The following is a 22,529-nucleotide window of genomic DNA, read 5'->3' on the forward strand; positions in this document are numbered from 1 at the left end:
TAATTTCTCTGCAATAGGTTCATTATTATAACGGGAAATGAAGTTCAGCGTGCCGTTTTACGAATTTTGCGACTTTTATCACTAGTATGATGTAAAATCGCGGATTTTCTTTTTTTTTTTTATTTGTGACTGTGTCGCAGTAAATGCTTTGTAAAGTCCATTGTTTGGCTCTTTTAAAATGCGACAGTCGATTTTAACTGACAAGTTAACTAGGCTCGAGCAGACGCTGCCAAAATCACTGACGTCACGGTGAGCTGGAGCGGGAAATTCGAAGTAGGGCCGATGACCGTCTTTTGCTTTTACGCTATTAATGGCTTATCCTGCTTCTTACATTTTGCGTGCTTACTTAGGCATTGTAGAAGGGAGGGCAGTTCACCAATATAGGTCATATAACTGCGTTTAGGGTCCCTTTAGCCAAGACGGAGCCAGCTAGCAATTCGGCTTTGGGGGAAAATGAACGAGGGAGAAAATATGAGAAAGGAAAGCAATTGTTGCTGTTAACTAGAGTCGCCAACGTAACGATGTTCTTTAGCGCTGTATTACAGGTTGTTGCTAAGTGCGATTATGCCCCGGAATCAAAGCAACAATTTTGTGGCTTCACGCGACTCTGATATGCGATTCCGTTGTCCAAGGTCTCGTTCAACGAGGAGTCTTCCGTCTGGCTGGTTTAGAGAGAGGGGAATCGCAAATGCGAATCGAAAACATCAGTGTAGTTCTCAAGCCATCACAGGCATCACATGCAATCATTTAGCGCTATCGGTCGTTCTAATCAGAGTTTTTATTAACATTTCACAAACACGGTGAATAGGACGAAACCTTCACTCGCAGTGGTGGCGAAGCGGCTGTGACGTTACTCTGCGCAAGTGAGGATGCGGATACAAATCGAAACCACCCGTGTGTCAAGTGCGTGCCACTTTTGCATTGTCAAATAATGTTCTCGCTTGCTTACGTGCTGGGCTGCGTCACTTCTCGATAATGATATCTAAAAAAAATTTTCCCTCATGAGCATTTCGAGCAGCATCAACAAGGATTTTCAAAGAGACGCCACAATTTCCATGCCGAAAAAAACAAACTATGTGTTCTTGCGCGATACGGTGTTGGTGCTCTACCCGCATCTCCGAGACTTGTTCACAGTACCTGAGACGAATAGCTCACTAAGGCCATGCAGGTACCTTTGACTTGCAGAATACTGCCAACTGACTAGGTTGGGTGATTTATGGTGCTTAACGTCCCAAAGCGAATCAAGCTATGAGAGATGCGGTAGTGAAGGGCTCCGGATAATTTCGGCCACCTGGTGTTCTTAACGTGCACGGGAATCGCACAGTACACGGGTCTCTAGCATTTCGCCTACGTGGAAATGCGGCCGCAGCGGCCGAGATCGAACCCGCGTGTTTTGTTTGGGTCAGCAGCCGAGCACCTTAACCGCTGGGACACCGCGGCGGCCCCCACCTGATCAGCCGGTTGTTGGTTAAAGGGGTGGTGCCACCAAATTTGTGGCTTGCGCGTTCTTTGCTGTAAGCGTTTCCTATAGCTCCAGAAAGCATGATACACGTACCAAGGTTTATGTATTCTCGCTAAATAATTTAACATCGCCTTTTGTTGTGAACAACTTTCGGTTTCGGTTTCTGGGCGCCGAGGTTGGGCAGTGACGTAGAAGCGTAGGAGGCTTGGTCACGTGAACACACAAGGGTGTGGCGAACTTGGCCAGGAAGCGATCGAAACTCGGTGAGTGGTGTAGCAACCGATGCTTTGCCTGTACTATAGTGAACTAGAATATATTCTAGTTCGCTATAGCCGGTACGTACGTTGCGGAGGTGGCGGAGCTCTGGAGGTCACTCACGTCACTGCAGCAGATCTGGTGTGACGTCACTACAACTTTCGTTGCCCCTTCTATAGAGTACGTCAGAGATGGCGCGCTAGCGATGGGTCTCGATCAGGAGAATGGGCATTTCGGTACACTTTGGAAGTGTATTAAAATATATTCTAAACGTTTGCTGTATCCGACCCTTCGTGTGGAGTGTCCTTGCATACAGAGGAAACCCACAACATGCTTGTTATAGCCTCGAAATTTGGTGGCACCACCCCTTTAATATAATCAAAAGTCACAGAGGGCAACATGCTCCCAACTCGTCCAGTCGTGACGTTAGAGATAGTGTAATCGATAATGGATATTGAGTGGATAACCACTACGCCAGTGGTCTGAGTGAAAGCCATCAGTGAATTAAACTGATGAACTAGAAGTAGAAAACATGCAAACTATGCTGCTATTCCCTTCGAGAAAAATGTCAGCCTTCTTGCGTATCTCCCAGGCGCACTGGCTTACGATTGGTTAGGCTTGTCTTCCACACTATTACTGCAAAACAAGATAGTGGTGCTAAGTTCATACTCAATGATCTAGTTAGATCGTTAGTACTTGCTAACAAGCCACCACGTGTCCGCGGCAAGGCTTCGCTGTCAATCCTACTGAACACCCCTGCAGTTGTCTGAAAGATGTTTCTCTAACGATGATCTGTTGCTGAGCAGTGAAAGTTGTCAGTGAGATTTTGTGCTGTGAAGTGTATCTCGTCGTTTTTTGTTCGACGTAAGGTTCGCTTAAGGCATAACATTACTCGTTACTTGTTGCCGAGGGTGCGCATCATGCCGTGCGTTTTTCTTTTTCTTTAAGCTGCCATGTTCAGTGCATACAATCTCTGCTGTTTCGTAGCCCCATATTGTCACATCTATGAAATCTGTGGCTCAATACTGTTTTGACTCGCTTTTGCAGAAATCTGATGACATGGAGGACGAGCCAGCGGGTGCAGTGGCTGCACCTCGGGGTTACGAAAACAGCACAAGAGTTCAGGTAACACAAACTTCTCTTGATGGGCAGTATACTCTTAAAGGCGTTTTCTTTTCTTTTTCATTTTTTTGAGGGTATAGATGATCGACAAGAATAACAAGCGTCTTTTATGAGTCGGCAATAACCTGGCAATTGCTGCAGCTGTGATCGTCACGCGGCGCATGTAGTTCGTTATGAGGGGAAGTCAACACCGCACTTTTAGGAGATTGCGATCCCGCGTTTAGAAATTTTGGCTGAAGAGAGAGAGAGGTGAATAAGGATAAAAGAAAGGCAGGGAGGTTAACCCTTTGTGGGTTTGCCTATACTTTTCACATGATCATATAAAAACCGGTTGTGGTATATTCATATAAGCTACAAAGAAATAGTATAAAACAAATTTTATCAAAATAAGGCCAGTAGTTCACTGAAAAAAAAGTGGGACATATATGTCCGACCGACTAATGAGTGTTTTCAAAAAGTGGGAAAACACTGTCCCACTGTCTCATGAAGCCACCATCTCGAGATTGCATCAACTAGTATTTGGCATAGAAACGGCCGAAGCTAGTGGCACAGGGTATCAATTCCCAAGTTGTGCTAAGGAAAGTTACGCGGACCTCATTTCCAGCAGTAGAACACCACCTGCGCCTCTTGTGAGCCTTCATAGCGCCGTGGTCTGTTCCTGTAAAGCTTGCTTCACCGCATGCACCAACAATTTTTTTTGTCCATTTGCCTGTCCTTGCTTTGGCTGTCGAAATTTTCGAGTACGGCTGTGATCCCTGAATATGTGCCTACTTTTCAAGAGTTAGATGATATTGTTACGAGGCATTCTGCATGAGCACGCCGTTGGAGACAACCGAGGGACGAAGAGACAAAGAAGCTGGAATGCGGCGCGAGATGCTGGCAGCCATTCGGTGGCACAGCTACTTGTAAATACTGTAATATACCCGCTTCTGTCTCTTCAGTGTATTCCTGATTCCCGTGACATTTGGTGGAGGTGCGGGGTAGAAGAAGCGCTGTACAATGGAGCTCCGCAGTGGTCGTCGACTCGGAGTTTCCATGATGGAAAACGAGACCGATGCCGTCACCACCCCTGCATCGGCTACGACAACGCCTGCACAGGCCACGGCAACGTCTGCACCGGCCACAACACCACCAACTTCGGTGCTGACGCATCCGAAGAATCCTGGGACGTTCTGCGGTACGGATGAAGTCGACGTTGAAGATTGGATAGCTGACTATGAACGTACCACTGCTATCAATCGATATGACCCGACTCTCATGCTGGCCAACGTGCTCTTCTACCTAAAAGGCACGGCAAAGGTATGGTACGAGAACCACGAGGAGGAGATCGGAAATTGGGACACCTTTAAGCGAAAACTTTGCGACTTATTTGGGAAGCCTATGGGTCGAAAGGCAGCCGCAAAGAAAGAGCTATCCATCCGTGCTCAGACGACCACCGAACCGTACATATCGTACATTCAGGACGTGCTGGCTCTTTGTCGTAAAGTCGACAGCGACATGTCGGAGTCGGACAAGGTTGGTCACGTCCTGAAGGGAATAGCGGACGACGCGTTCAACCTATTACTGTGTCGGAATTGTGCGACCGTCGACGAAATTATTGAGGAATGCCGGCGTTTTGAACAGGCCAAAAGCCGGCGCATTGCGAAGTCATTCACTCGGCTGCCAAACACCGCTGCGACGTCCTCGTGCGAAGATGGACTGACCTCTCGTCTGCAGTCGTCGCCGGCGTCCGAAATGAAACGAATCGTCCGTCGGGAAATGGAAGCAATTACACCTGCTCTTCCCATCAACGGCCACAGTGATTCGCCGGTGCCCACAGTTTCCCTAGTCCAGTAAATTGTGCGGGAGGAACTCGGCAATTTGGGCTTCTCTGTCTGCGCCATTGCTCAGTCTCGGACAACTGACTTCCGCTCAAGGTCGCCGCCTCGCAACAGGTCGCCGCCCCAGGAACAACGGTTATATCCACGCTCGCGTAATCCGGCTGAATGGCACACTGCAGATGATCGGCCGATCTGCTTCAACTGCAGTCGCATAGGTCACGTCGCACGATATTGTAACAACCGTTGGTCGTCGCCTTTAAGAACCCGGTATGCCCCTGCTAGCCGCGCCGACAGCTACCGCCGTTTCCAGCCTTCTGAGTCGTACACCGATAGCTACCGCCGTTCCCCGCCTTCCGAACCATACAACCTCGATGCCACTGCTACGCCGCACAGCGTCGCCCCGAGGTCACCAGTCCCGTTCGCCTCCATCGCGCCGCCAGTCGTCTCCGTCCCCTCTACGACGACGTCCGACCTCGCCGCTCAACCTTCGACAGGGAAACTAAAAGATGCAGCTCTTAGGGGTGATGCTGCATCTTCTAATTCCACCTCAAATCCTCTGCTTGTACTGCCGACACGACGAAATTTGATCGACGTTGACGTTGACGGCCTGACTGTTTCTGCACTTGTTGATACTGGGGCACATATTTCTGTGATGAGTGCTCGACTTCGTCGCCTTTGTACTATTCGAGTCGCTGACGGAAGAAGTCCTGCCGTCATAGGAATGTGCACAGCACGCATCACCATAGCCGATCACCAGACATCTGTTTTGTTTGCTGTTCTTGAGCAGTGCCCAAATGACATCATTCTAGGATTGGATTTCCTGTCTACTCATGCCGCCCTCATTGACTGTGCAACCGGCGTTCTTCAACTTGAGTTGCCTCGGCTTGTTGATGTCCAAGCTTCGCCATCACACCATTTGTGCTGTGTAGATTATGTTCGGCTGTCTCCGCAAGCCGTCACGTGGGTGGCCTTGACGACATCACCACCTCTTCCCGACGGCGAGTACACGGTGTCTCCTTTAGTTGACGTGCTATTGAACCGAGATGTTGCTGTGCCGCATACCCTCGTGAATGTTGTCGACAACTGCGTACAGCTCCCGCTCCTAAACTTCAGTACCTCGACCAAAGTTCTACCGCAAGGCATTTCATTGGCTAACGTATCAGCGCTTGATGCATGTGACATCGTGGCATTAGATGCTGAAGATTGCTCGTCCTTTATTACAGCCAGTCCAGCAAGCGCACCGCCCGACGAAATAGTGAGAATGATTGCCCCTGATCTTCAACCTTGTCAAGCTGCGCAACTCCACCACATTCTAATGACCTATAGGGATATCTTCGACTTCAATGACCGCCCTTTAGGTCAAACGTCATTCGTAAGTCATCGAATACATACCGGCGATGCTAGTCCTGTCCGACGGCGACCATATCGTGTGTCCCATTCAGAACGCCAGGTCATACAACGAGAAGTCGACAAGATGCTCTCCAAAGGCGTCATAGAGGCCTCTTCAAGTCCATGGGCGTCACCTGTCGTCTTGGTCAAAAAGAAGGATGGCAGCTGGAGATTTTGCGTCGACTATCGTGCTTTGAACAAGATAACCCGCAAAGACGTATATCCGCTGCCACGAATCGACGACGCCCTCGACTGTCTTCATGGCGCGAGATACTTCTCATCCATAGACCTACGCTCGGGTTACTGGCAGATTTCTGTTGACGACTTAGACCGCGAAAAAACTGCCTTTGTCACTCCGGACGGCCTCTATCAGTTCAAGGTTATGCCTTTTGGGCTGTGCAACGCCCCGGCGACGTTCGAACGTATGATGGACTCTTTCCTTCGTGGCTATAAATGGTCCATTTGTCTTTGCTACCTAGATGATGTCATTGTCTTTCCCCCACCTTTTGAAAATCGTCTAACTCGCCTGTCGACCATTCTAGCTGTTTTTCGTCGAGCGGGGCTTCAGCTAAACTCCAAAAAGTGCAATTTCGGCCGGCAACAAATCACTGTGCTTGGTCATCTTGTAAGTGCCACTGGTGTACAACCTGACCCTGCCAAGATTAGCGCTGTCAAAAACTTCCCTGTGCCCTCTTCTACTAAAGATGTTCGGAGTTTTGTTGGCTTATGCTCCTACTTCCGACGTTTTATACGCAATTTCGCCACCATTGCCCGGCCGCTCACCGACCTCCTCAAAAAGGACGTGCCCTTCTCGTGGTGCCAGGACCAAACGGCTGCGTTCTCGGCGCTGATCAAATTGCTCACTTCACCTATACTGGCACACTTCGACCCATCAGCGACTACTGAAGTTCGCACAGACGCCAGTGGGCATGGAATTGGCGCCGTCCTCGCCCAACACCAGGGGGGCCAAACACGTGTTATTGCGTACGCCAGCCGCCTTCTCTCCACATCTGAGCGAAACTATTCGATCACGGAGCGCGAGTGTCTTGCGTTGGTCTGGGCTGTCGAAAAATTTCGCCCCTACTTGTATGGCCGCGAATTCTCAGTTATTACCGACCACCATGCTCTCTGTTGGTTGTCATCGCTCAAGGACCCAAATGGTCGCCTTGGTCGCTGGGCTCTACGGCTCCAAGAGTATTCCTTCGACGTAATCTACAAATCGGGCAGGCTGCATCAAGACGCAGATTGTCTCTCGCGTCATCCGGTGGAACCTGCTAGCCTCGCTGACCATGAAAATGATTCTTGCGTACTCGCCATATCTGATTTGCGCGACATGGGCACAGAACAGCATCGGGATGAGACCCTCAAGATGGTCATTCAGCAAGTCTCCTCGGGACGTTCCGACCCTTCTCTCCGCCGATATGTCTTACACAGTGACGTTCTGTATCGCCGCAGCATGAAGCCTGATGGTCCGGAATTCTTGCTAGTTATTCCCCGACACCTGCGTGCAACCATTCTTCAACATCTACATGATGCCCCGACTGCGGGACACCTGGGCGTTTCACGCACCTATGACCGCGTGCGGCGGCGGTTCTTTTGGCCTGGCCTGTATCGCTCTGTGCGCAGATATATCGCTGCTTGCGAGCTCTGTCAGCGTCGCAAACGTCCTGCTCTTCCTCAGGCTGGCCTGCTGAAACCTATCAACATTCCAGCGGAACCATTCTTCCGCGTCGGCCTCGACTTGCTCGGACCTTTTCCTACATCCGTATCGGGCAACAAATGGATTGCTGTCGCAACTGACTATGCGACCAGGTATGCCATAACGCGTGCCATGCCAACTAGCTGCGCTACTGACGTGGCGGACTTTCTGCTCAGTGACGTGATTCTTCGGCACGGGGCTCCGCGACAGCTTCTTACGGATCGTGGCCGCTGCTTCCTCGCCAAGGTCATCGACGAAATCCTTCGTAGCTGCTCTACCGAACATCAACTTACTACAGCCTACCATCCGCAGACAAACGGTCTTAAGGCCGGTTCACATGACACAAAAGAGAGCGATTTTCAGGCTGCGAATTCGCTCGCAGCGAAAAAAACGGCCGATCGCTCTCGCCGCAGCGGTCAGCGGCGAGCGACCAACATGTTGGAAATTTTTCGCTCTGTTCGCAGCGGCGGAGCGATTTTTCAGTCGAGACCCGTCGAAATTGCGCCAACCCGGCCGAGCCGTCGAAATTGCGCCAAGGAGTTTGTTTTGGTTGGTTTTGGTTATGGCCGTTGTTGCGTATTCTCAAGTGAATTTAGATTGGAAAGTGTTTTTAAATGACAAAACACGCGTGCTCTTCGCTACCGGTGATGAAAAGTTAAGAATATCATAACGCACAGATTGTTACATTACATTCGAAAATTATGCAGTGTCTGCCACAAACAACGGCAGTAAGCAGCTTTGCGCGCCGCGCCAGTCGCAGAGCGAAAGTCGCAGAGCATTCGCAGTCCATGTGAAATGAAACCGCCATTAGCGGCGGTTGCGAACAGAGCGAATAGAGCGAACCGAGCGATTTTATTCGCTGCAATCGCGGCATGTGAGACAGCCTTTACCGAGCGCCTCAACCGAACTCTCACGGATATGTTGTCAATGTACGTCTCTACTGACCACCGTGATTGGGACGCAACTCTACCCTACGTTACTTTTGCATACAATTCGTCCCGTCATGACACCGCCGGCTACTCGCCGTTCTTTCTTCTGTACGGCCGCAACCCTACCTTGCCATTCGAGACGCTTCTTCCATCTGATCCCGCCGTACCAACCATGTATGCTCAGGATGTCGCTTCTCGAGCCCGCGTGGCTCGCCGCATCGCTTACGCTAGGCTCTGTGCTTCTCAGGCTTCACAAAAAGTGCGCTACGATAATCGGCACCGCGAAGTCGACTACCCTCCTGAATCTCTTGTCCTACTCTAGACGCCGTATCGACGCGAAGGCTTGTGCGAGAAGCTCCTCCCTCGCTACACAGGGCCCTACAAAGTTATCCGCGAGGTCCACGACGTCGACTACCTCATCGCTCCCGCCCTTCCGCGTTCGTCTTCTTCTGCTACACCACCTACTGATGTTGTTCATGTGTCGCGCCTCAAGCACTATTACACTGCCAGTCCTGAATGAGTGAGGAGGCACCGGGACGGCGCTCTGTCCGCCGGGGGTGATGTTACGAGGCATTCTGCATGAGCACGCCGTTGGAGACAACCCAGGGACGAAGAGACAAAGAAGCTGGAATGCGGCGCGAGATGCTGGCAGCCATTCGGTGGCACAACTACTCGTAAATACTGTAATATACCCGCTTCTGTCTCTTCAGTGTATCCCTGATTCCCGTGACAATATCAAGAAAAATATTTCCACGCACGAATATCCGCAATTACGCTTAGGGATGAGCGTGGAAATTTCTCAGGGGACTGTTTCCATGCATTTATCGGTCGATTTATTGCGCAAATTTACAAAAAAAAAACGTGATGACTGGAAGCTAAAATCGCCTCTCTGAAAAACCAGAAAAAGAGGAAATTATCCAGCGTTTAGATTGGTAGGTTCTGTCTATCTGAAGAGGAAAATTCAGAACCGATCATAAAAAAATTGCCGAAATTCAGCGCCATTTGAACACTACTTCCGCCCTTCGAAAGTGTGGTTAAGATTTTTCCTCGAGAATACGAAGACTTAGGTAATATGAGTGACTTATCGCTGCGCTAATTGCAGCGGGTGATGTGGGAGAACATTTTTCCTGCAGACGGAAAAGTGGGACAGATTTGTCCCATTATCTTTCAAAGGGTTAACCAGGGCTGAGCCCTGTAGGCTACTCTGCCCTGGGGAAGGGGGAATAAAACTTAGAGAAAGTCACTTGCAGCCGACGTAACAGTTCTGCGTTTGATATCACAGACGGTGAATCAGTCCGGTATCCTTAAAGGGGCCGTGGATGACACCCAATTTTCGATCGTAATCTGTGTTATGCGAGTTAATACTTGTGCGTTCACAAACAAGCTGGTGGAATTTCAGCCCATTGAGTATTTTTATAAACACCTGAGCGGCCTCGGAGTCGGGCAGTACTGACACACTCGCGAGCCGTAACGTAACAAGCTGCTTGCTGTGCGAGCGTCTGCATTCCGGCGAACGATTTTGTTCTGTGCTCAGCGGCGCGTGCAATCGAGCTATTTGAGCTTTCTTCAGCTTGGCAACGAAATCGAGTGCTTTGCATCGGCTGAAACTTTGGTAGGAGAGAACGGCTGCGCTCCATGCTGCACATGACGTCACACACGCCATGGCAAAATGGCGGTCGCCGGCGGTGGGCGGGGTTTATAGCCGACAACTTCTAGGGCTTATTTTGCACTGAAATATTCTTTTGCAGTCCATTTTTCACAGGTGTACACGCGTGACAGACCCTCTACTCCTATTTTTGACTGAAAACTGCGAATTGCTGGGTGACCATGTCATGGCCCCTTTAAAGGGGCCCTGCAACACCTTTCTTAGTTATATTGGAATAGTCTCAATATTGACGTATGACTCTTCACGAGTCATATGCCGCAAAAATTTTTCGAATCCGTCAAGTCTAAGTGGTGTTACCAAATTATAGAGATCACGTTCCGCAGCTTTCTCCCTCAACTCAACGCCGCGAGCGCGCGGAGAGCTAGGCAGCGAGTCGAGGGAGGGAGCGCAGACGAGCGAGGCTCCGCCCAAGAGCGCCGGCGGAAATTTTTTCTTCATTTTTTTCTCTCTGACGTCTGGGCGCAACCACGTGGTCTGTGCCGCCACTTCCGGTCGGCTTGCGTCGTTCTCGTCGAGCGGAGTCGATCGTACTGTGTATCGCGCGTGCTTGAAAACTGCGCGTCGGTTTGGTAATGTTGGGTGTGCACCTCGAACGCCGTAGTGTTTTCATCGCTTTGCCAACCATGGAAGCAAACCTGCGCGCTCGTTTGGAACGAATGACAGCTGAGATCGGTTTCGGCCCATACTCCGATACACCGCCTCGTAAGACGGCACTGGCAGACGACCCCGAAGCGCCGCCATTACCGGACGCCAGCATTGTTATCGGAGACATGCTGCACGGCTGCCTCGGTCGGTCGTGAGAACGTGCCGACGATGCAGTTCCCAGCTGACGAGGCAACACTCTAACGGCTGCCACTCTCAACGGCTGCCACTCTCAACGGCAACCGGCGACGGTCAAAAGCACAGAAATATTCACGTTTTCCGCACTGCGCATGGCGAAGAAAACGGAACCACGCAACTACGAGCAGACGAGCTGTCGGTGAGACCGGAAGTGCTAATATTAATGTTTGTTCGGTGTTTTTAACGCGATAACAGAATATAAACATACATATTATCTACTTATTGAACTCAAAATTAACAACGAAAGTAATAATGAGGGTGTTATCGTGATTATAACATCAGCCAATGGTGGAACTGCCGACAATCGCGTCATATTTTGCGGACTAATACATCATTTGTCGAAAGAAGAGGGAGCGATTTTCAGCTGACTTTGAGAATTTATTGTAAATTCCGGGCCGTGCGCATCGCTATAATATTTGGCTCGCGTGTTCTCGGGAGCCTCGACTACCGATCGGCAGCGCTTTTTGAGCATGCTCGAAAAGTGTTGCAGGGCCCCTTTAAGAAAACCCAGCAGCGCTTTCGTTGCCTTTCGTAACCGTGATGGGCAGTACCATGTTCCCAATATCTTCTAGACTGTGAAAGCGCTTCCGTCCATATGATTTTAGAACTGTATGGTGGTGAAGCCTCTCGTCTGCGTAAGTCGAGCAGTAACACAAGAGGTGCTTAATAGTTTCATCAACAGCACAGTCGTTGCACTCGGCGCTATAGCGGCAATCTCGATGTTCATTTTTGGCTAAGCGTTGTCCAGGGAAATGGTAGTTCTTTCGTCAGTCTTCTCGCTTATCGGGCACAGAAATGGCACTAACCCATCTTCCTTGCCAGCGGCAGGGTCTTATGCTAGAATTTTTCGCAGGATACTTTCGAAAAGCATTTTTAGAAACTTTCAAAATTGTTTTCGTATAGTAACTGCGCAGGAAGTCGTGCGCTGTCGAAGATGGTTTGACGAAGGGACACAGCCATGTCATTTTACTCATTGCGCAAATAAACGTGCTGAAAACTAGAACAGCTCACGTGTCCTATATGAAAGCATTGTGGCCTCTCACGAGACAAACTCATGATTGGAGAGTCACCTTGTGGCGCCGTTTCGTAATAGAATACATTACCGTTTTTCCACACCTGAAGTATGTTTTATACCTTGACTAAAAGCAGAGCATCGCTCTCGACTTGTTGCCAAGGGTCCGCACGACTGTTTTACGCAAGCATGCATGCGTGTTCTGTTTTCGTTGCTTCCAAACTGTCAGTTCTCTACGAACAGTGGTATCTACTGAATTGTATGGCTCGTCATTCTTTTGATTATGCTTTGAAGAAAACAACCGAACAAGCGGGCGCGGTGGCTGCTTTTCGTGGTTACGAAAACAGCACAAAAGTTCAGGTGAGAGACAACTTTTCCTGGTGCGCAGTATTAATTTTGTTTTCTTTAGAATTAAGATGATCGAAGAGAATAACTAGCATATGTCAAGATTCAGTAATTAGCTGATCTTTGTGTAAGCTGCGATCGACACGTGCAATCTCTATATAAGTTGCGATCACGTGCGTTCGCTATCAGTGAAAGCCAATTAACTCTTACCGCTTAGCACATTCAAGTAGTTGTCGATTCTGGCAAAGAACGGAGTTATTATTCGTTAATCTTGGGACTGCTGGTACGGGCGCAAGGCGCACGTGATATTACGCACGCCACGAGTTGAAAAGGAAGAAAAAACGTGTAAAGAATTCTCACAAGACACGTATAACGCCCTGATAACTACTGAATGCGTATATTAGGATGCAATAACAGCTCTTGAAATGGAAAACTCGTTTAATTAATCTTGTCTTACTTATGCACAAATGATCGTGGTGGTTGAGGGCAACTAATAACCGAATGCCGCAAGCCTCACACTTTTGTATTGTAACGGCATTTGAACAGCTTATGTAACATTAACTGGGACACCTTTTACAGAGACGAATTTTTAACGTATACCCACCCCAGTGTCCCCATTTTCTGCTCGGACAAATTACCAACTTCTAACGTCCTTGTTCTCGAATATACAGCGTTTCCCAGCTATTGTGTACCGAGATTTGACATACGGGTGATCTTATACAAACGAAACCAAGCGCGTATTCTTCAGTCGAATTGAGCCTGCAATAAATTAACAATCGTGAGTTAAAGTTCCATTGGTCAAGTTGTCGATTAAGATGTTGTATGAAAGATTACGCGAAATTGAGAACTGACTAAGCAAAAATAATTTATATAGGCTAGAAGACGCTGCTACGCGCCTTGATACATTACCCAAAAACCTGCAGTCTTCACGGCCTCCCAGAGAGGGAGCCGAGAACTAATGGGCTTTAATGCTTTCGGGTGCGTTGGAGCGCAGAAGCAGTTAAGACCGGATTTCCTAGAGCAGCGACGCCCTTGAAGTCCGCAGCGACTGCTTTTCGTGCCGCTACGCTGCGATAAGCTTTACACAAACTGACAGCAAATGCAAATGTCGCTGTGAACGCTTTCTACTCGAGTAGTTTACATTCGTAGCTGTTTCGGCCGCTGATTGCTGTGTAGATGCAGTCTTTCCGGGTCATGTGGGGCCAAGGCGTCGCACTCGCATAAAGGCTGTGTGTGTACGCCGAGCTACAAGGAGATGAGTTGTCGCTGGTGCATGTGCTCACAGATGAAACTCGTTCACGCGTCGTTCCTCCTTTTTCTCCCTTTCTTCTCGAACGACTCACGTTTGTTTGATGCCGCTTTTCTAATCTCGTTGTACTTCTCGTCAGGTTTACGTAAACCACGTGATACATGTAAAAATTATTTTGCGGGTTTCGTTTCTCAACAGCAGTGTATATGCATCCGCAAAGGGCGGCTTGGTGAAAGCGTCCAAGTTATTCAGCATTAAGTAGCGATAAAATGTTGACAACTTTACAGTTAGAACTAATTAGAAAAGCTAGATAATTAGCTATATCTGATCACCAGCGTAATTACTGGCTGATGGGCAATATGTATTTGCTTCTGTTCGCCTAATATGCTGCGTCTTTATTCAAGCTCGACGCATTGTATAGGGATATACCGGGTGTTTCAAGAAATGTCCCGAATTCTCAGAAATTAGGGAAATGCGATATTTCGTCGATGCCTTCACAATTACTTCTTCTGTAGCCGCAGGCATTTTAAGGTGGCTAAAGACATCATTTGGGACAGTAATTAAGAAAGTTATAATTAACGTTTTAATTAGTGGAGTTAGGTGGTTATGTCAATGGGTGAATTGAAGTCCTTCATGCTAAGAACCCGTTGCAGCTTTGAGATTTCAAAAAGCGGCCTCTAGTAATCATTGCGAAGTAATGAAATTCACCCATATTCAGCGGAAACCAAAACGCGGAAGAGCGCAACTGCCATATTCTTCTGAGACGTCCAGAATGAGTGAGCGTCGTTATATCAACCGACTTAGTTGTGTGGGTGTGTGAGCTTGCAATTATAGCACCCAGGGCGCACATACGTTAAGGAACTCGGAAGGACTACACCTCTGGAGTGCTATGCAGGATGGCCCGAGCTTGGCGAAACTCGGGATCTTTCCGAGCGCTGGCGACACCCCCTTTTGAACGAGCTAACAGTACGCGAAGGTGAAATCCATCCCTCAGCGCGCGCTCCGTTCCATTGGTTACGACGGGACGCGGCGTCACGTCAATGGCGGTCGAGAAGGTTGGGTGGTGTCTTCAAACTAGAGGCATCTTTTTTTCATTTGTTTGTCGTTCCACTGAGTGCAGAAGGTGCACCCATGCAAGAAAAGTGGCAGAAAGTTCTACTAACGCTCTAAGAAAAGACCGAGTAAAAAGGGCGTCTTTTTGTCCCACAACAATAATCGTCATCTGGCTTGCCTGCGTTTCCTTTCTTGAAAACTCGGCGCTGGCCACTTTCCTGCCAAGAATGCTATGTCACGCTGATAGCGCGCATGTCATTCGTGACCAGAAAGTGCCGGGCGCGCGGCGATAGTGCAAGGAAACGAAGGCAAAATAAATGACGATTATTGTTGTGGGACAAAAAGACGCCCTTTTTACTCGATATTTTCTTAGAGTGAACTATATTTTATTGCGACAGCAATTATATGGACAGTTACGGCTGATTTTTGCCGTCGCCGTCGCCGCCGTCATGAACCGTGTATATATATATATATATATATATATATATATATATATATATATATATATATATATACCGGGTGTCCCAGCTATCTTTAGCCAAGGGTTAAAAAATACAATATTGGAGGAGGCAGGTGAGTGAAATCACTTGCAAATTACTGACAGTCGCCTTGCGCACTACACACAATTTTTTGTTTGGTAATTAACTAATTTGTTAATTAGGATTATTTATTATAGTTGCTAAATATTGACTGTAGGCAAGAAATGCGACTTGCAAAGTTTGATAGTCTTCAGAAACCCCAATTCTGTTATTTGCGATAGAGAAAGTCTCACGTATACCATTTTTTCCAAGCTGCAAAGAAAGCCCGCGAAATACAAAAAGAACCACGTGACTAGCGCATTCACCCGCCGCGAGAATGCTGCCCTCAGCCGTGGTTCGAGCGAACGAAATCAGCTGCGGCCGCGACTCGGCGGCTCCGTTGCAGCGGTAGGCCGATAAGTTGACGATGGTTTCTTGGCCCGTGCTCGCTACAACTTGCACCGTCACGTGCGCCAACTGGCTGACGTGGGCCAAAAAAAACCACCGTCGACTTATCGGCCTACCGCTGCAACGGAGCCGCCGAGTCGCGGCCGCAGCTGATTTCGTTCGCTCAAACCATGGCTGAGGGCAGCATTCTCGCGGCGGGCGAAATAGCTAATAAAGCTAATTAGCAACTTCCTCGCCAAGTACGCGGTAATTATGATCACTCTGGTTATGATCACTCTAATTAACATTATGTTAAGTACATTCGTGCTAATGAGGGCCTTGATAATGAAATCTGATTAATTAATGCCGTGTTAATTAAAATATTACGAATTAAGACATAACTATTCACTGCCATGTTAATTAAGGCCTAGCTAATCAATAGCACGAATATTGAGACCGAACTGACACGGTCATTACTCTGAAGCAGGCCAAGCATACTGAGTAGACGAGCCGCGTAATAAGCTCGAAGAAGGTAGGTGACCACAAGCTCCTCCGATGGCCCCAGCCTTGCACTAGTGCAAGCTGACAAAATTATTTTATATGCAAAGAAGCTGCTGAGTAGCGTCCACTGCATGAAACACTTGACAGGCACACCGGCACTAAGACAGTCCCGAGATGAACTGGGGCCTTTTTAAAATCGACGAGTTTGTGCCCGAGTTCGCACGTCAATCAATTTGATTGACAGACGCCCGCGGCGAAGATCGGGTCCGCCCACCGCGTTTGCTCTTGCGGAGGAGCAGTGGTCACGCCGCAACGCCAGCGAGCGGCACGATTAATCTATCAGCTTAATCGCACAGACTATGCACACACGCACGAAGAACTAAAGGTTATATCATCACGCGGCTACGATGTCTCGCATTCAACTTTACCGCGCTCACGATGTACCACGAAGCAAGCGCCCCTGTTGGGATTTGCGGCGAGAAATGTTATTTACTTCTTTATGGAGACATTGTTTCTACCGATTCGTAACTACAGAAAAATCTTCAGACGTGTAATGTAAGTACAGCAGTAACCTGTCCATTTATTTATCTGTAATATTCCAGAGAAGCGAAACGAGCTGCACCAGAGTGCAGCGTGTGCGCCCTTGTTGCCTTCGAGAGTGGAAATTTCTATGCTACAGGTGGAACGAAAGAATTCTCCGAAAGAGGACAAACGCCCACGAACACGCCCATGGGAGGCGCGATGATCAGTTGGCAAAAAGATAGCGCGACAATCACGCTGACGTCACTGCACTGTCAAAATGTTGACTGAGTGGCGGCGCTGACGCGTTCGCACGCGGCGTTCCTTTGAAAACCGCCGCAAATGCCGCACATGCGTATGTGACGCCATGCTCGTTCTTGTAGCCGTTTTTATCAACGAGCTGCTATCGCGTGCTCCGCACTGTTTTCCTGTCATGACCGCCGTAATGCGAGCTCGGAGCAAACTCGTGTGCCCGAGAAGCTCGGGCCATCCTGCATACGTACGTTTTGCGTACGTTGCGTACATCCTGCGTACGTTTTGCGTGGACAGTTACGATGCATCCCTGTTTATAATGCATTGCCTCAGTGCATTTGAGTGCGGTCCACGCACCGACTGCGTTTTATTGCAACGCGCCGCAAATTTGAGGTGTTATGGTAACAAATACATAAATAAGGTACAGATTATGCAGATTCCGTGACTCAGTGGTGTATCTGACTTGATTGCAGATTGAGTTGTTCCGTGATGGTTGACGGGACCAGGCCGGACACGCCTGCTGGACATGGAATTTGCATAATTTGGAATAAAGGCTTCTTCTTACGCTCTTTTGCATCTGTCTGGTTGTATGTAATAAAATACTCTTTCTAGATTGGCACAGCTAATGAGCTACACGCTTCCAATCGAAGCGTGACATAAATATTCGCACGCATAGTTAAAAAAATCAGTAGCCTTGCCCTGTTGGGAAAATTAGGGGCAAGCGAATCTTTGAGTCTGCGTGCCTGACGTATTATCTTTCTTTCTTTCTTTCTTTCTTTCTTTCTTTCTTTCTTTTGATCGCATCGCGCGATGCTCCCTCCTAACTGTTTCCTTCCTCCGCGCCGCGAATTGGACCAACGACGGTCATGCGTTCATGACCAGACCATGCCCGTAACCAGGGGGGGGGGGTCTCTAGCCCCCCCCCCCCCTCAACTTTGGTGAGGTAGGTGTTCTTATCAAAAATAATGAAAATAGGTGTTTGTCTCAAATAGTCCAGGTTTTCAGCAAGTGCCCGCCCCCCCCCCCCCCCCCCCCCCCAAAAAAAAAATTCCTGGTGCAGCCAGTACGAAATCTGGCAAAGTGAAATGACAGGTGATGGCGATAAAAGATCAGACTGCTATATCAGAAATCGCTGATCGCCGACGAGCGCACGATCTATTTCTGTACGCTCGCCGGCGCCGGGTTTTTCGTGTACGACGGCGCCACCGAAATGAGTTACAAAAGCTTATCTTTACATTTCATACACGCGTACCATACACGGTTTGTTGAGGCGAATAACGAGATCAATTTTACGTTTAGGTTGGTTTGTCAGTTTCTACAAGTTAGCTGCTGAGCAAGCTGCTTTAGGGGGTGTTTCTACATGTGTGAGCTTCTGGTGTCATCATCAGCCTGTCTACGCCTACTGCTGGGCAAAGGCCTCTCCCATGTTCCGCCATCAACCCGGTCCTGTGCTTTCTGTTGCCACGTTATACCTACAAACTTCTTAATCTCATGTACCCACCTAATTTTCTGTCTCCCCCTCACGCGTATGCCATCTCTTGGAATCCAGTCAGTTACCCTTAATGATCACCGGTTATCCTGCCGACGTGCTACGTGCCCGGCCCATACCCATTTCTTCCTCGTGATTTCAACTATGATATCCTTAACCCCCATTTGTTCCCTGACCCACTCTGCTCTTTTCCTGTCTCTTAAGGTTACACCTAGCATTTTCCTTTCCATCGCTCGCTGCGTCGTCCTCTATTTAGGTTGAACCCTCTTTGTAAGTCTCCAGGTTTCTGCTCCGTAGGTAAGTACCGGTAAGATGCAGCTGTTATATACCCTCCTCTTGAGGGATAGTGGTAGATTACCATTCATGATTTGATAATGCTTGCCGAATGAGCCCCAACCCATCCTTATTCTTCTAGTTATTTCACTCTCATGGTTCGGCTCCGCGGTTACTACCTGTCCTAAGTAGACGTACTCCTTTACAACTTCCAGTGTCTCGCCACCTATCGCAAAGCGCTGTTCTCTGCCAAGATTGTTCCACATTACTTTAGTTTTATGCATATTAATTTTCAGACCTACTCTTCTACTTTCGTATCCAGTTCAGTAATCATGAGCTGTAATTCGTCTCCCGCGTTACTCATCAATGCAATGTCATCAGCAAATCGCAGGTTACTGAGATACTCTCCATTAACTCTTATCCCTAATTCTTCCCAGTCCACGGCCCTGAAAACCTCCTGTAAACACGCGGTGAATAGCAGTGGAGAGATCGTGTCTCCCTGTCGTACGCCCTTCTTTATTGGGATTCTGTCGCTTTCTTTATGGAGGACTATAGTGGCTGTGGATGCGCTGTATATTTCTTCCATTATGTTTATATAGGCTTCGTCGATGCCCCGATTCCGCAGTGCCCGCATGACTGCTGATGTCTCCACCGAATCGAATGCCTTCTCGTAATCTATGAAGGCTATGTATAGGGGTTGGTTGTATTCCGCGCATTTCTCTATCACCTGATTGATAGTATGAATATGGTCTATTGTTGAGAATCCTGTACGAAATCCTGCCTGGTCCCTTGGTTGATTGAACTCTAATGTCGTATTAATTCTGTTAGCAATTACTTTTGTAAATAGCTTGTAGACAACGGACAGTAAGCTGATGGGCCTGTAATTTTTAGGTCCTTGGCGTCCCCTTTCTTATGGATCAAGATGATGTTGGCATTCTTCCAAGATTCTGGTATCCTCTCCGTCGAGAGGCACTTCGTATACAGGGTGGCCAGTTTTTCTAACATAATCTCTCCACCGTCTTTCAACAGGTCTGATGTTACCTGATCCTCACCAGCAGCTTTGCCTCTTTGCATTCCCTTTAGGGCTTTCTCTACTTCTCCTGTCAATACTGGTGGGATGTCAGATTCCTCTGAGCTATTACTGCTTCTTACGTTATCATCCTGACTGTTTCGGCTGCTGTACAGATCTCTGTAGAACTCTTCCGCTACCTCAACTATTCTATCCATATTGGTTGTGACCTTGCCTTCCTTGTCCCTTAATGCATACATCTGATTTTTGCCTATGCACAGTTTTGTCTTCATAGCTTTGAGGCTTCTTCCGTTCTTTAGAGCATGCTCAATTCTCTCCATGTTGTACTTTCTTATGTCGGCCACTTTACGTCTATTGATTAACTTCGAAAGCTCCGCCAGCTCTATTTTGTCTGTTGCATTTGAGGCTTTCATGGCTTGACGTTTCTTAATGAGGTTTTTCGTCTCTTGGGATAGCTTGCCAGTGTCCTGTCTAACGACTGTACCCCCGACTTCCACTGCACATTCCTTAATATGATACTGGTCAGATTATCATTCATTGCGTCAACGCTAAGGTGGGTTTCCTCGGTTAAAGCCGCGTACCTATTCTGAAGTGAAACTCTGAATCCCTGTACTTTCCCTCTCAGAGCTAGTTCATTAATCGGCTTCTTGCGTATCAGTTTCTTCCGTTCCTTCCTCAAGTCTAGTTGAATTCTAGATCTTACCATTCTATGGTCACTGCATCGGATCTTGTTAACTACTTCCACATCCTGTACAATGCCCGGGTGGCCACACATTATAAAGTCTATTTCATTTTTAGTTTCGCCATTAGGACTCCTCCACGTCCACTTACGAGTAGCCCGTTTTCTGTAGAAGGTATTCAAGATCCGCAAATCATCGCGTTCTGCGAACTCTACTAGTAACTCCCCTCTGGCGTTTCTAGAGCCGATGCCATATTCCCCAACTGCATGATCTCTACAATTAAAACTCTCTACAATTAAAAAAAAGAAACAATAACAACACAATACACTTGAAATAGAAAAAAAAACGGTATTGGCCGCGAGGAGTTACGGAGTCGCCCTCTATCAGACGCGCCTCGATTGCGTGCTAGGTAGGGTCACGGCCGAGGGCGCCCCTCTAGTCCCCTCTAGTCCGGCCGTGGTAGGGTATACCGCCGGCGCGCTCCCCATAGGTTTTGCTGTCGGCGCTCTACAAAAACACCTCACGGAAGCCCTCCAGGTCATTTCCGTAACTACTTTCGAAAGGAACTGTGTTCTTTACTGTCAAAATAATCATTTTCGACGAACTGAAAGCACAAGATAGTCTACAGTCGCTGTCTCTGCAGAAAACCGAGCACCCGCTTCACGCAGTCACCGCTTTGGAGACCCCTGAACCGGCCTCTTGCGTGAAAGGTAGTCACTTGCTGAGTGCAAACTATGTGAAATATCTCTTTAGAGTAGACTGCCAACCAAACGGAGCATAACAGAAAGAAGCCTCAAGCCAGCGATTGCACGGGTTCGCGACGACTGACGGTGCCTCTGCATGTATGAGCGTCTGCATGAATGTTCGTACTGATGGTTTCGCTTTTTCTACGAGCGCGTTTTGGCACCGCACTGTGAACTTTAGGCCGCAAAATATGAGAATTTGTGAGTACACAAACAACTATTGTTGCGCGGACGCTATCAGAGCAGTTCAAAAACAATTTCGTTACAACTACGGCTTCGGTGCGTATGGCAACTTCGTGATGTGCCGTCCCGCAATTCAGTGTTTTTTTTTTCGGTCTAAATTCGTGTGTGAGGCGCTGCGATCGTTAGAGCGAGCGGACGCGTGGTCACATCAGCTCCGATTTCAACGCATGAGATTGCAGCGAAAATCACCGGATACCCACAAGTATTTGGTACCACGAGATCCAGCTCATCCCCAGGAGCCACCTGACACCAAAATCAAGGTGGGAGCCCAATTTTTCGCCACTTTACGGACAACTACAGATCAGTGAGGCCGGAGCGAGATCAAGGACACACATATGCACGGCTGCCGCAGCAGCAGCTGCCACGAACGCTGCTGAGCGGTTGGGTGGTAACAAGGGAGCATCGGTTGGCGCGTCGGAAACTCCTCATTTTCCTAACAAGATGGAAGTCGCAGCAGAAGGGGAACAGGTCTCCAGTGAAGATCTCGAAGAAAGCGCAGGGTGGCGAAACCGTGGGCTCACGGAAGCCAACTCGACAGCAAGCGTCGGCTGCCTGCGTGGAGACTTCCGACTGCAACAACAACAAGCAAGGCGAGCAGCGTTTACGACAAATAACCAAAGCAAGTCGCATGCCAAATTTACCTCGAGGCGATTACAAGATAATTATACGTCCAAGAGGAGGCCTCCGCGTCACTGAATGCGGAGCCGTCCGCCTAGCGACCAGCATCTACCAAATAGCAGCAATCCCGAGAGATGCTCAGGATGAGGACATGATCTGCCCTAATCTCCCGCGCTGGCGTAGTGGTAGAGTATCAGCCTCGCATGCAAGAGGTCCGTGGTTCGAATCCCGGTGCCGGACAATTCCCAACCGGATTTAAAAAAAATCCGCGTGATGATGGAATTGTGTAAAAAGGCCTGGGGTGCAGCCTCACTGGCGACCACAGCCAACAATGCACTCCCTCACCAGAGCAAGATTGGCCACCCTGGTGTAGTACTTGGCCACTACCTCCCACATGAATACACCAATTAACCCTCGGCCCTCAGCCCCCAGCGG

The 22,529-nt window shown here is 48.5% G+C and overlaps 1 protein-coding gene across 4 annotated transcripts in view; it reads left to right on the forward strand.

The window, feature by feature from the left end:
• LOC119379010 (uncharacterized) overlaps positions 1-22,529 on the forward strand; it is a 69,116-nt gene that overhangs the window by 17,994 nt on the left and 28,593 nt on the right. For all 4 annotated transcript variants that reach the window (XR_007414819.1, XM_049411838.1, XM_049411840.1 and 1 more), the window contains one exon: positions 2,765-2,842. Coding sequence is in view for 3 of the 4 variants with exons in the window: in XM_049411838.1 (XP_049267795.1) it covers positions 2,765-2,842 (78 nt within the window). In the remaining variant the exon portion in view is untranslated. The remainder of the gene's footprint in view (positions 1-2,764; positions 2,843-22,529) is intronic.

Source organism: Rhipicephalus sanguineus, chromosome 1 (genome assembly GCF_013339695.2).
Source record: "Rhipicephalus sanguineus isolate Rsan-2018 chromosome 1, BIME_Rsan_1.4, whole genome shotgun sequence".
Classification (NCBI taxonomy): domain Eukaryota; kingdom Metazoa; phylum Arthropoda; class Arachnida; order Ixodida; family Ixodidae; genus Rhipicephalus; species Rhipicephalus sanguineus.